Here is a 13,742-nt window from a genome sequence, read left to right on the forward strand (position 1 = left end):
GATTTGATTGTGTGACCGTGATGAATGGGGAAATGCTCAGGTGTGAGACCTTTTTTGGTTCAACACGTGTGTTTCTTTTTTCATCTTAGATGAATAACATGGAAGAAGTGTGAATAAATGTCTTCCTGTCTCATTAAGGAGGAAAGGAATTATTTTACCATTTTCTTATCCACAATGTGATGCTTAAGTTTTGGAGAAATCCGCTACACACTATTATTATTATTTTTGTTGTAACAATAACAGTTATAATATAGTTTATATCGAGATGTGAATTATAGTTCTTTTTAGCAAAAATATTGTATGTGCTGATAAGCTGCAGCTGAAGGAATTCAACGGATCCACCTTAAATTATGTATATTTTTTTACTTTAAAGGCTTCTATCTCTTTATTAGAAAAATATAAATAGAAAGAATACGTTCTCTAAATACTATGCATCTTATATTATATCCAAAATTCACAAACACAATTTACCATGTTTTACTCGATAAAATATGTTCTCTTAGAAATTGTTTTAAATCATTTGTCCCAAAGAAAGGTTAATGTCCTTCTCTGGATCACATTTCTGTCATTTCTTAATCAGGCCTCGAGCAGTTTGCCCAGACCTCCATCGTCATATTACACTGTAAAAAGTGGGCTGACAGACCTGCATTACCGCTATCCAAACCGTGATACTAAAATGTAATGAATAAGTGCTGGGGTGGCTACTGAGCCACAAACACAGGCATCATCCAGTGAAGGAAGAAGTAGTCAATGTGAGCAAATGCTTTTCCAAAATCTAAAGCCATCACCAACTTCAGGGTGGTAGAGAAAACAAAGTGTGGATGTGATTAGGGCAAACAAACATTTATTGCATATGAAAGTCTCTGAGAGGAATGTTAACCCCCTCAACTTGTATTTAATAGCAACAAGCAAACCAAGATGGCCCAGCCAGAATTGTGCCCATTTTTTCTGTGGCACAGCCCACAAAGAGAACAGGTCAATGTTCTTCCTCTTCCTCTTCTCCTCTTCTGTACAGTGTTCCAGGCTTACATCGCCATCAGAAAAAGGTATTGCAACTTGTTCTACTAGCGGTGCTTTGGGGCCATTGTCCAGTTTGTGCCTTGTTAAGTGTCACAGCCTACACTTAATCAAGAGTCCTGAATGACTTTCCGCATACCGGGACAGCTACGATACTGAGCGATATGTCGCATGGAAAAGTGACTTGGCAGCCATGTTTCAAAGAAAAGGACATGCCCTGGTTATACAAGTGAGGTTAGCGTGTCTGCATTTAGAAACCTAGCTGGCAAAACCAAAGAGCGAATTTATCATAAAGAAGATTACATACATCCCGGGAATCCACTGCTGCATACATGATGTCCGTCCAGCCTTTGAAGGTAGCCTGCAAAGCAAACATACAAATAGATTGAGAAACTACCATTCAGAGTTTTTTTTATGAAAGTAGATTATACAATCTTTGGTTCACTTAAAATCCTACACAGATACTTTGATGAAGATACAGGTGTCAGGTAGTTAGAGGAGTACCGGAGGATATGGGGCCTGGAAAGGCAGCCAGCTCCATGATACTAGCCTGAGAGGCGGTATATGGAGGATGCCTAATGAAGTCACTCCCCTCCATTGCCTGTGTAGCAAGCAGTTCCACCCCAGTGCATCATTCCCTCTATGGTGACAGGTTAAAAGAGCTGTCATGCTGAAATATTAGATTAGGGAACCTGGGCCCAGTTTATTGTGCTTCTTCCTGCTCGTCTGACTCGGTACTGTTATACTGAGACATATTGTTGTTTGGTTATAGTAATCCATGTTAAATTCTATAGGCCTTTCTTCAGCGCCTGCATTTTGTTCTACTAAACCTGGATGTACCCCATTGGTTTGATCTCGACTCCTTCGATGATTCTTCTGGCCTGTGACAATGCATACACACACTCTCTCTCAATTGAGTTGCACTCAATTGGTTTGGATTAAATACACATATGCATACACACACACACACACACACACACACACTTGTATGTGTGTGTGTGTGTGTATATGTGTGACTGTGTGTGTGTGTGTGTGTGTGCGCATGCATATGTGTATTTAATCCAAACCAATTGAGTACAACTCAGGTTGATTAATACAATGAACAGGGGCTGCAGAAAGGTATAAATAACCTAACTCTAATATGGGGCTGCTATATACCAAGCAGTGTAGAGCATCAGAGAGAAACATACTTATTTGGTTAAAGGGATGTTATAATTATGTGTCCCTTCAAGAAACTATAAAAATGCAGTGAAACAATGTTGCTGTAGAGAGGTTTTGTTGCAGCACAACAAATTTACAAGTTACGTTTGGTAATGAGACTGTAGCTCTGCCATCATAAAAGAATGACTCAGCCAACAACATGCAACCCCAAAATCCCAGGATGGGACCATTGGGAAACCTGAAGGTGTCTTTCTGACTAGTCTCTGGTGATTTGTCATCCAGGTGGCCAGGACACGGCCATCGCTATTGGATCCAATTCCTTGGGGTGGACCAGTGGGGGAGGATCACCAGGATGAGGGGTCCGCAGGAAGTGGAAGTGGGACACCGACCAGTGAGACATGGTATCCCCCTTCTTATAACACCTTTTCCCCAGCCTACCACGTAGGATACTCAGACAGTCTAACCCCTGCCACTTTTCCAACACAAACACTTTCTTACACCATGAAAGACAACGGACTAACACTAGAGCCATTTACTTGACATGTCCCAACACAAGGGTCAGGCAGAGTCAGGCAATTGACCAGAACCACACACACCTGGCGGCCCATTCCCTTCCCCACAGGGCTAAAATGTGGAGCACACGAGCACACTACAAGGGAGGCAGACTGCACGATGAGACAGCTATCCCAGGGCGGCAATTCAGAGGAGGAGAAAGGCGGTGAGAACCGAAGGGGTGACAAGGAGAGAAGGGACCTTGCCCTTTCTGCCCCAGACCTGCGAAACCTCCATGGAAATAATCATAAGACCGCAAACAATAGCTTGCGTGTGTTGCAGCAGATGTCAAATGTACACAGAACACAACTACACTGATATAACAGGAAGAGACACTTGCTACCGTGGTACCGTCCTTGACTCCAGAGACAAGAAAAGCCAAGCGGGTCATCACAACCAGTGAGTGGAGGGGAGTACTGATAAGAAACCAAACTGTATTGAACGAGAATCGCAAACGGCAAATAAAGGGAAGTTCAAAGAACTGTTAACATTAAGGGACAGCCAGCTGCAGAGGGGTCCGGCACCAGGTCGGTGCTCATTTGAGAGACCGTGATTGATCCCACGATGGTTGAAACTACCGATACCAGAAAGCCCTAGGAGAGCCACAAGGAAAAGGTCAAAGTGGTCATACAGGGCTCTAGAAAAAAAACCCTGTACAGTCAAAAGTCTTTAACTTGAATGTAATTGGTAAGCTAAGGGAGATGAATCCTGCATAGTGGAAAGAGAAAGAACTGTGTGATTGACATTAGTTGGCCAGAGTGAACCCAATGGAGGGATGCCAATAGAATGGGGTGAAGCTTGAAGTCCCAATGAACAGTGTGTTGACAAGAGTGAACCTGATAGAGTGATGTCCACAGTGAAGTGTTTAAAAAGACATTAAGACTTGTGAATGCCACAGGGGAAATTGTTCGGAGAACAATCCATAGTGAACCCGACGGAGGGAGGCTGATATTCGAGAGGTGTCTGAGCCCAGAAGAGGGGGACCCAGGGGTGAAAAGTTATCATCCAACGTACATTTGGAAAGAAACTTTTTGTTTGTTATTTTGAACACATCAGGTCCTCGAAAGCAAGAGAGTTTTCCTAGTAAAGAGACTTAACCACCAAAGGTCCTGATAGCTGAAAACGGAACAGTCATCTCATACTGGGAATGCTCAAGAGTGTGCTTTGCTCAGGAGTCCCACCTTGTCTCATGCTCAAAACATGGGAAAGAGAGTCCCCCAGCTTCCACATCCTGACGTATCATTCGTGAACACTTCTTTCTTTCTTGTAAATCTTATTCCACACACTTTATGTATTTAGTTGTAAGGATTGGAAATGTTTTTTTTTCAGTATAGGCCCTTTTATTTGACAAGACCCCACTAGGATGCCTTATTATTATTTGATGGTGGTAGCTTGCTCCCATCTTAGATTTAGGTTTAGATTAGGTGTTTTTCTAACCTGCATATACAGTTTAATAAACACCCTTGAACTGTGATCACTTGTTTCTTTACTGTTCCCACCATGAGTTCCTTACAGACAACTCATCATGACATAGAGCCATTTTCAGTGACCATATTGCACAGGGAATAGCCCAGGATTCCTGTGCAGTTGCCCACCTGCCTCCTAATTGGCCACTGGCCATGGTGTATGTGCAGTGCTCCTATGGCCAGTGGATGGCCTTCAGGCACACCCTAAGACCTTCCAAGCCACACAAAGTGACCACTGGCCACCTTCTTCTCATCTGACTTCTCACATGACACTGTATCTGCCTGTCTATGGGCTACACCCTTTGTCCTTCTCTGGGGATAAGGTGCCACATGCACTTCTTTTTCTCTGCCTTGTCACATGCCTGTTCACAGGCCACAGCCTCTGTCTTTCTTCTCTGTTGATGAGTTGCCTCCTCTTGGTGTAAGCCGCCTTGCTCACATTCTTTACTGTCACTTTGGTACTATCCTCTTTTACCTTCTTCCACTGTTTGGGTTTTCTCTTTCTCTCCACCAGCTAACTTTCACGTGTGTCTCTCCTTCCACACTACTCTAAAGTGCTCAAAAGGGTTGTTTTTAATCGTCTTACCCATTTCTTAGACATCCACAACCTGTGAGACCCCCACAAGCAGGTTTTCACTCCTATCACTCCATGGACACTACTCTCAAGAATATGTCCAACTTCATCATCCCTGCTAAGCACTTCAGCTTATCCTCTATCCTAATTCTCCTTAACCTGTGTGCTGCCTTGGACACTGTTGACCACTCTGGTGTCCTTAATACTCTCTTTTTTCTTGGGAATCATGATAAAGCACTAGCCTGGATTAAATCCTACTTTGAACCTTGCCAGTGCTCTATCTCCTCGAGCAACAATACCTCTCAACACACTCCACTAACTGTTGGTGTTCCTCAAGGCTCGGTCTTGGGTCCACTCCTCGTTACACTCTACAAATCTGCTTTTGGGGCACTAATCTCCTCCTATGGGTTCTCGTACCAACTCTTCGCAGATGACACCCAAATCATCTTCTCTTTTCTTGAATTCTCCTCTGATTTCTCTATCAACATCTCCAACGGTCTCTTTACCATTACATTTTGGATGCCTTCAGACTCTCTGATGTTACACTCTACCAAAAAAGAGGTGCTCTTCTTCCCTGCCAAAAGCTCTCTCTTATCTCGTCCTCTGCCTATTCAGTTCCCACCTGACACTCTCCCCTACTCTCCTTCAGCTCGATACCACATCTATGACCCTTCTCACACCTTCTCTACTTTCATCTCCAAAACTGGAGCAGCAGCTCACCTCAACCTGCTAATTATTAGACAAATCAAGCACCTCCTTCCTTTCAACACTGCCAAGCATCTCTTAAGCACTCTTGTCTTCTCTAAACTGGACTACTGTGCCAGTATCCTCTTTGGTCCCCACAACAATGCTTTCTGTCCTCTCGACAAGATCATTAACTTTGCTACCATGAGCCTCTTTGAAATCACTCACTTCATACTTGCTTCATCGTACTGTCACCAGGCGGGATGGCTGACGAAGCAAAACAGGGCCACATTTAAATTTCTTGTCTTGGAACACAAATGGATCCATGGTAAGCCACCACTGTATCTTTTCTCCTCTATCCGACTCTACAAGCCTTCACGTAATCTCTGCTCTGCCTCCTCGACTACCATTGTGGCTCATCTCCCTCCCTGTGCTTACTCTATCTTCTGCTGCTTCTCTCTTCTTGCTCCACTTGTACAGAATTCTCTTCCCCCGGACATCCGAGAATCAGTCCACATGGATTTGTTCAAAACCAAACTAAAAGCCTACCTCCTCGCCTCTGTTTTACCTTCTTAACCTACTTCTCATCTGCCTACTAGCTAACATTGTCCTTCGTCTCTAAACTGCCTCTGTCCCTCAGTTCGCCTGCTTCCACTCTAGAACTTCAACCATAATGGTCACATCCTGAGCACAGCTCGCCATACCGCCTACCTCCACTTGATAATATCCAATGTTAATTGTCCTTAATCAATGTATGTCTACTTATGTATTACCCCAGTGACCATTCCATTTACTTCCTTCCACAACCTGGTCAGAATGGCCCTCAAACACACCTCATTGTAAGAAGCTCATTGCTTCCCGTTAAATCTAACTTCGTATCTATTGTACATTCTTTTTTTTATCAAAGCCTCGTTCCTCCTGTGTATAAATAAATAAATAAACCTTCCTCCACTCTCAGGGCTTTCTCTTTCGCAATGCCCTCTTTAACTTTCTGGGTATGCTCCTCCTCTCTACCTTCCTCCAATCTCCAGGATTTCGAGTCTTTCTACTCCTCACTACTCAGACTGTTGCCTTCTCCACTGTGCAGTTCTTGCTGCCTTATCCAGAAGTTCTCCAGCCCTCTAATATTACATCTTCATAACTCTACACTTCAAAATTCAATGTCCATGTTGTCCAGAAGCTGTCCCTCATATAGAGATTGAACTAAATAGCTTCTTCCTAAGTGGCTGGAAAGATGAGGCGTCTAGTTTGAGTGGCAGGGTGAATTGTAGTCCTGGGAATGGAATAGAAGGCTTTAGGTTGGTTGCCATTGTTTGTGTGGAGATGTAAGACGCTGTAATGTTGCTGCTGTTATGACTGCCTGCCTCTGGATGTATGACCCCCCCCCCTTGGAGTTTGGTCTGTATGTCCCCTGTACGCTGCAGGTTCATCTGTGTGCTATAAAGACCTTCTGTTGGACTGGAGATCGGCATGTGTGCAAATTGGATTTGATCTGGGTTCTAGATGCAGGAGGCTCTTGTTATACTACAGCTGCAGCAGTAAAGAAAACATGGGTTTCCTAAAGTGTGGGGTGGTAGTGGAGGACTTTTCTGTATCTCTGATTTTGGCAGAGGGAAAATTTGTGCTTCTCTTTGCCAATTTCGGTGTTAAATGGGAGAGAGATGCAGGTCTCTTATTACTGTGCTCATTAGGATTGGAAGGTACCTCCGTGGGGTGTTTGGGGTTTTCTCATAGTCACCCTTCCCTTCACTTTGTAGTTGTGTTTCCTAGATTTGCTTCAGGTTTTTCTCTGTGAGAGAGGAACATTGTGCAAAATCTAATCCTTATTTGTTTGGTCCTTCCAAATGGTACGAAAAACAAGTCTTTGGGACGTGTTCTTTAGAGTCCTTCCTATTATTGTTGGATTTCAGCACCCAGTGATATTCCTCCCAGGTGGATGTGTGCGTCCGCAGATTGTAGTAGGTGGACCCAGATATCATGAATTCAGTTTTTGCCAGTTTTAGCATACTTAAAAACGCTAGACAGGGTTCCACCAAAATTGGGCAAGCACAATCTGTGGACCATGGGTTTGCAACGCAGGTAGTATCCACTATGTAGAATGAATGGGAAAACATACATTTTGGGACTCTTCCCTATAATTTTGCTCCACCTTGATGAAGTTGCACAAAACCTTTAAAAGGTGACATGTTAATATTTGTTTTAAGTTTCTCAAGATTCATTAAATAACAAAAACGTTATAAGCTAACCAAAAAGGGATCTTCTCATGGGAAATCCAACTTCACCATAAACAGACAGACACTTTCCCTGGCTCTGTACTAGGAATTCTTTTGTGTAGTTGTTAATATGTTCATATTGTTAATAGTGCTAATAGTGTTTTGTGTTTGTATGTATATTGCTACTAAATGTGTGATTGTTTGTACTTAGCCATTTATTATTGTGTGTGAAATCAATTATGAAACTGGTACTAGGAGTATGTTTTCTATTAGATAGTTCTTTGTGTGTGTGCGTGTTTGTGCATATTTTATTTTATTACATTTCAGTGTATGTTGCAATATATTTTAACTTGGAATATGTGTTTTTAAAATTAAATGTTTGCTATCTTGACATGTTATTGATGTGTGCAGTAAATATACACATATATGCTAATTTAATGTTTAATAATAGGTTTAGGGACTTTCATTTTGTATACGTATTAACTTGTTGAATTTGTTTCTGCTGACTTCTTTGATTTGTAAGAGATTTTTATGTGACTTATGTTGACAGATGGCAGTTAAAGATCATGTTTTTGTGAGATAGTTAATTTTGCTGTGTGTTGTATTACATTTAAGTGTATGTTTGGACTACTTTTTAAATTTCAGTATGTGTTTTAGAATATATTCTATGTTTGCAATCTTGGTATATGTTTTATGTATGTTATGTTGATTTCTTTATGTTGATTTATACTGCGCACCTCTACCAGCCAGGTGCAGTCTCCAGGCACTCACGTGACTCTGAAAGAAAGAGGACGGGGTTGGTTGGTGAGGATAGAGGGATATGATAGGTCCAGAACCAGGAGAAACTGGCATCTTTGTGTGTTGGGTTGCAGATGGGTTGATTGTGTGCACTGGGTTGTTGTATTGTGAGGGTGAGGCCCAATGCCTGGGATGTTTGTTGTAAGTAAATGTTGGTTATGTTGGATGTGTGTCTGTGTGTTTTATGTGTACATTGGCTGGTATTTAAGGTTGTGGTTGAGCGCACAATGCATCCATAAGGGTGAAGTCCAATGCCCAGGTTGTTTGTGTCTGAATGTCTGTTGTGTTTTATGAGGTTTTTGTGTTAGATTGGCTGGTATTTAAGGTTATGGCTGTGCATACTGACTTGTTGTGTACGTAGGGGCAAGGTTCAGTGCCTGGGGTGGTTGTTGTATATGAGTGTTAGTTATGTTGGAGTGTGTGTTTCTGTGTAGTTTTGCTAGCCGATGGGTGTGTATATTACAGGGTGGTGCGTAGGACGGGAGCAGAAGAGGGGTGGTTAGTATTTTGGGTACTCACAAAGTTTTTCTAGGTGGCTAATATTCACGATTCTATCTCAATGTGACAGAAGGTGAGTCTTCACACATGTATCTCAATGTGACGCATGCCTTATTTCACAATTCTATCTAAAGTTACGGGTTTTAAAACTTCACCAAATGTCTATTGTAACGTTTCTTACCCCCAAAATACATCTGGGCACAACACATTTCTTTGCTGCAAAATACTTTTAAATCCTGCATGACTTCTGCCCGCTAGTATACATGTAGGAAAAACACATGTGGTAAAGATACACATAAATGGTCAATCATTTTGTGGACTTGGTACATTTAAAAAAAAATGCCCTGTAAAATGTGCACTTCATTTTGTGCCTCTGACCTTTCTGTTCATGTACTCTGCCCTTACTGCTATTTGTGCGTGGCGGATCCATTCATGTGGTTTGCCGAATATTTGTTATTTAAAGCGATATTTTGAATTATGCAATATGTTGTCCCTCAGACCCTCCAGCACATGTATGGTAGCTCTATTGTTTGTTGGGTGTAGCCAATCATCTTGTTCGTTTCAACAAATATTTATCATTTTGCAGAGTGTTCCTACTTTTTACTCTGGGTATTTATTCAGCACAGACTTAGCTTTGATAAGCAGAGGGCGACGCTACAGCAATGGGGGCCCAAGTTACGTATAGTTGTGTCCCCAGGTGCGACTTGACATAGACTGCAGAGGGTAATTTCCTTGAGTGCAAGAGAAACACTACACCACATTCACACTTCGAGGCCTTTTATATGTTTATTTGTCACATTTCTTCCAGGCAGAAATGCAGGTAGGAGAAAAGCAATTGTTTGTGCTATGGAGTTGTTGACCCAACGAAAGGGGACTTCATTTTTGGAATGGCATGGCAGGATCCAGTGGAACCACGAGTAGCAGCTGAAACCAAGCTGGCAAGGAAGGTGCCTGAGGCAAGGAGGAGGGAAACAGAAAGAGGAGGGAAGCCTGCTAAGCTAAGCCCCTTTACCCTGAGCCCTGGTCAAATATAAAAAGGAGCCATGGTGCAGAACATCCAATATGATATGCAGCATATACAGCATATGTATTTAAAACTGCCTTTGGTGTCATTCCCAATACAAATTCCATTATGCTTGGGGGATGCTAGATGTTTATACCTGCACCCCCTTTGAGCATGCTCCTGAGCTTTAGCCTGTGCATAAGAGAATATGCCCAGTGTGACTCCCATCAGTACTTACAGGAAGGAGAAAGAAGAAGGTGACTATGGTTCCAGGATAACAAGAGACAAGGGGTACATAATTGCAGTGGCAACTACGAGTGGTTTGAACAGCTAAAGTGGACTGGATGGGCCCTCTCCGGTTGGTCTCACAAAATGTTTGTCTTCAGTCCCCTTAGCTATTAAGTTAAAACTGGGAAATAATGTAAGCTGTGTAAGCAAACAGAGTAATGTGGTAATCCTCTCTTGCCAAGGAACGAGTGAGCTGAATTGTGTCAAAACCAAGATTGATATTACAATACAAATTGTAATGCTTGACAATCAAGGGCATCTGTTGATGCCAATGTTCCAGTTAACATCCCTAGTTGGCAGGTAGGAGTGTCTTAGCTAGAGCTGAAGCACACACGCACCATAGGGTGCTTCCTTCTTTGGATGTTTCTACATTATCTGAGCTAACAGCTCAGAGGGAGACGAGGAGCTGCAAGACTCTTTTAGCAGGTAGAAAGCATGCTGTCCTAATAATGATTCAGCTCCTGACATTGATGGAGGATATCAATCGAGGACAGCCACGAAGGAACATCTTGATTGAGACCATTTGGAAATCATGGAAAGCTGGATTATGTCTGCTGACCTGTTGTCAACAATGAGGGTTGTAATCGATCTCTTGAAGGAAGCCTTAGGTAAGGCTAATGGTTGAATAAATGCCCTCCACACAAGGGTATCTTCCTTGTTAACTACGCCTGACATGTTGGAGATAAAGTGTCAACCAGATAACTCAGAGTCCTCCTAACCAGTAGAGCAAACCTCAGTTACACGTGAAGGCAGTGGGATAGCAGAGCTAGCTATCCCAACATTAGTTAACTGTGTTAATATGGCCAGACAAAGGAATTGAAATAAAACCACCAAGGAACAGGTCTCGCTAAAGGTTCAGACAAATTACGGAATTTAGGAGCAGATCAGTATCAAAGGAAACACTTAGAGTAAGGCTATCTTTGAGTCCAGAGCGGGATTGATGGACAATGTTCATTATACAAAAGGCAAGAAGAGGAAAATTAAGAAATCCTACTACATCTGATCCCCAAGGTCTTGGAATGGGCAACATGGACTCCCATGAAAAATTGACAGATTAGTGACCTTGGATTTACCCCTCACCACCAGGGTCCTTAAAGAACAGTAGAGAGTACATGTTCACTGTAAGCAAAATCATGTTATCATATAACCAGTAGGAAACGTCTTAATCTGTATTCAGAGCGTCAATAATGATTACTTGGTGGGTAAACTATGTGGGTTGTAGTTACAAGTAGATTGATGGCTTTTGTGTTGATGTGGTGTTCTCTGCACCATATTTAGCTGAAAATGTCTTGGCAGCATTGGGGATTATACCAACTTCAGAGGGATTCAGTGTCATCTGCTTTGGCCCTCACAAATTAGAACTCTTCCATTAGTGTTCATTCATTAAAAAGGTCTCCTCCAAAAGGAATGTTGGGATTTGTGATATGTACTTCAGCAATCAAAGTTCTGACAATTATTTTATAATGTAACATTTCGGGAACCATCCCAAGAGTTATATATTTCACCAAATAAGTGTGGGTCATGGCTGGTCATGTAGCAATAAATGTGCACCCTTGGTAAAATGCAATGGAGTGGATTGACTCCTACCTGAGACTGGGTGTGCTTTTAGGTATGATATTATATTTTATTTATAGTGTGCCGATACACAAGTGTTTCAAGGTGTGTCTGCTGCAAAGGATGCAGGAGATGAAGTTCATGGGAAATTTATCAAAGCTGCATCTTCTGGACACAAAAAACTCAAAGTAGATTCGGGGCAAATGTAAACATTAGGACTACAAATCTGCTGAGTGACATGAGCCATAATGACCCCCAGAGGGATAGCTGCATATTTAGTAATCATCAAACCTACGATAAGTTCAACAGATAAATCCCGCGGGTGCCATCAGGAAACATAGCCACCAGACCCCCTCATCCCCAAAAAGATAGCCTTTGCTTGGGTACGTCTCCCTTCATGGCTAATGCGATTAGTATTTAATTACCTATAACTCCAGTAATCCCACTGAGTGAACAAGCAGAGAAAGAACAGGGACCATTACATCTGGTCTGTCTTTCACGGAACATCGTGGACTGATGGACACTCGGTAGAGTAGATAAAAAGCATTTAATTTGGATTTGGCACATGATATTTTACCAGGAGATCTGGGCACTAGAGGTACCCACAATGGACAGTTGTAGCTTATTGCAGATACCTGTAACATGCACCCCGATAAGGCGTAATTCAGGTGGCATAGCAGTCTATATTGCCACTGGGCTTCCACTGGTGATGGTTGATAGTTGAATAATTTCTAATTATATAATTATAACAATGAAGGCAACAACCAGACCAGAAATTATTGCATTCCATTTTTTCAATGCTAATACAAAAAATAAGGTTGTACCAGTTATAATGTCATAAGATTCTACTACATGGCTATTTGAAAATTAGACTAGCACCTTTCCATTTGTTATTATAGGTAACAATTTTAATATTAAATTGGGCCCCAGTCTCCTTGAAAATTTGACCTCCCAGAAGATGATCTAGCATGAGGCATCCCAACCGCCGGATTAGCACCTTTTAATCCATTTCTGAGGAATAACATTGTAAAGATTGTTAATCGTCGCAAAATATTTGTTTCTCTGGGTAAACAGATGTTTGTTGGTCGTTATGGATCATCCTTACTTGACTAGTCATCGTCAAAGCAAAGGAGTGGAGCATCTTAGAGGAGGTGGTCAAGCGAGATGATAGTGACCATCTTTCTGTTGCCTTGAGTCTCAAGTCCAAGTAGGAGAATGGATAATGTAGTTGCAAATGAGGATGAAGTGGTGACTACTAGGAGAAACAAGTGGTGACTACTAGGAGAAACGTATGGTCAGAGCATATATGTGATGAGGAAGTTCTCCAAGCTCTAGTGAGTAGGGCAGGGAATTGAGTCATCGCCTGTCCTGATCCAGATCTTTCAGCAGACGTTCACTTAGAGGACTTCTGTAGTTTATTACAGAAGGCAGCACCGTTATTCTTAAACTTACCACAGCAAAAGGGCAATATGTAAAGCATCATAGCTGGATTATTGATTGGTGTAGAGCTTCCAGGAATGGTTTCTGGTTAACACTGAGACACAGCAGATATAATGATGATTTAGTAAGGATGAAAAGGAAAGTGAATACTCAAGCTTGCAAGGGTGCAAACAAATTCTGTTTAGCAGGTTAGTTTAATTTTAATTTTGTTGTCAGTTGCAGCATTCATAGACACGGTTTGTGTCTTTTTTAGGAACCTTTTTATATGATTAATGTTTAAATATTTTCTTATGTTTTTCTTTACTAATACTAGGAGTCCCCGGTCCTGTAGAAGGCTTGTAATACAATGCTGAAACTAATTTCTATGGGCATAAAATAGTTTTTGAGGCACACAGTCTTTAATTCCGTGTGCCAGGCCCTAAAATGTACAGTTTCTTGCATCAACCATGGTTCTACTCATCTTCTGGACTGAATCTTTTACAAGCCTTACTCTA

At 41.9% G+C, this 13,742-nt stretch overlaps 1 protein-coding gene across 6 annotated transcripts in view; it reads right to left on the reverse strand.

Moving 5' to 3' along the window:
* Positions 1-13,742, reverse strand: part of LOC138569611 (sodium channel protein type 5 subunit alpha-like) — a 1,199,462-nt gene that overhangs the window by 25,457 nt on the left and 1,160,263 nt on the right. For all 6 annotated transcript variants that reach the window (XM_069647738.1, XM_069647737.1, XM_069647740.1 and 3 more), the window contains exon 23: positions 1,325-1,378. In XM_069647738.1, the coding sequence (XP_069503839.1) occupies positions 1,325-1,378 (54 nt within the window). The remainder of the gene's footprint in view (positions 1-1,324; positions 1,379-13,742) is intronic.

This window comes from Ambystoma mexicanum, chromosome 2q, assembly GCF_040938575.1.
Source record: "Ambystoma mexicanum isolate Mex_15411 chromosome 2q, UKY_AmexF1_1, whole genome shotgun sequence".
NCBI lineage: Eukaryota > Metazoa > Chordata > Amphibia > Caudata > Ambystomatidae > Ambystoma > Ambystoma mexicanum.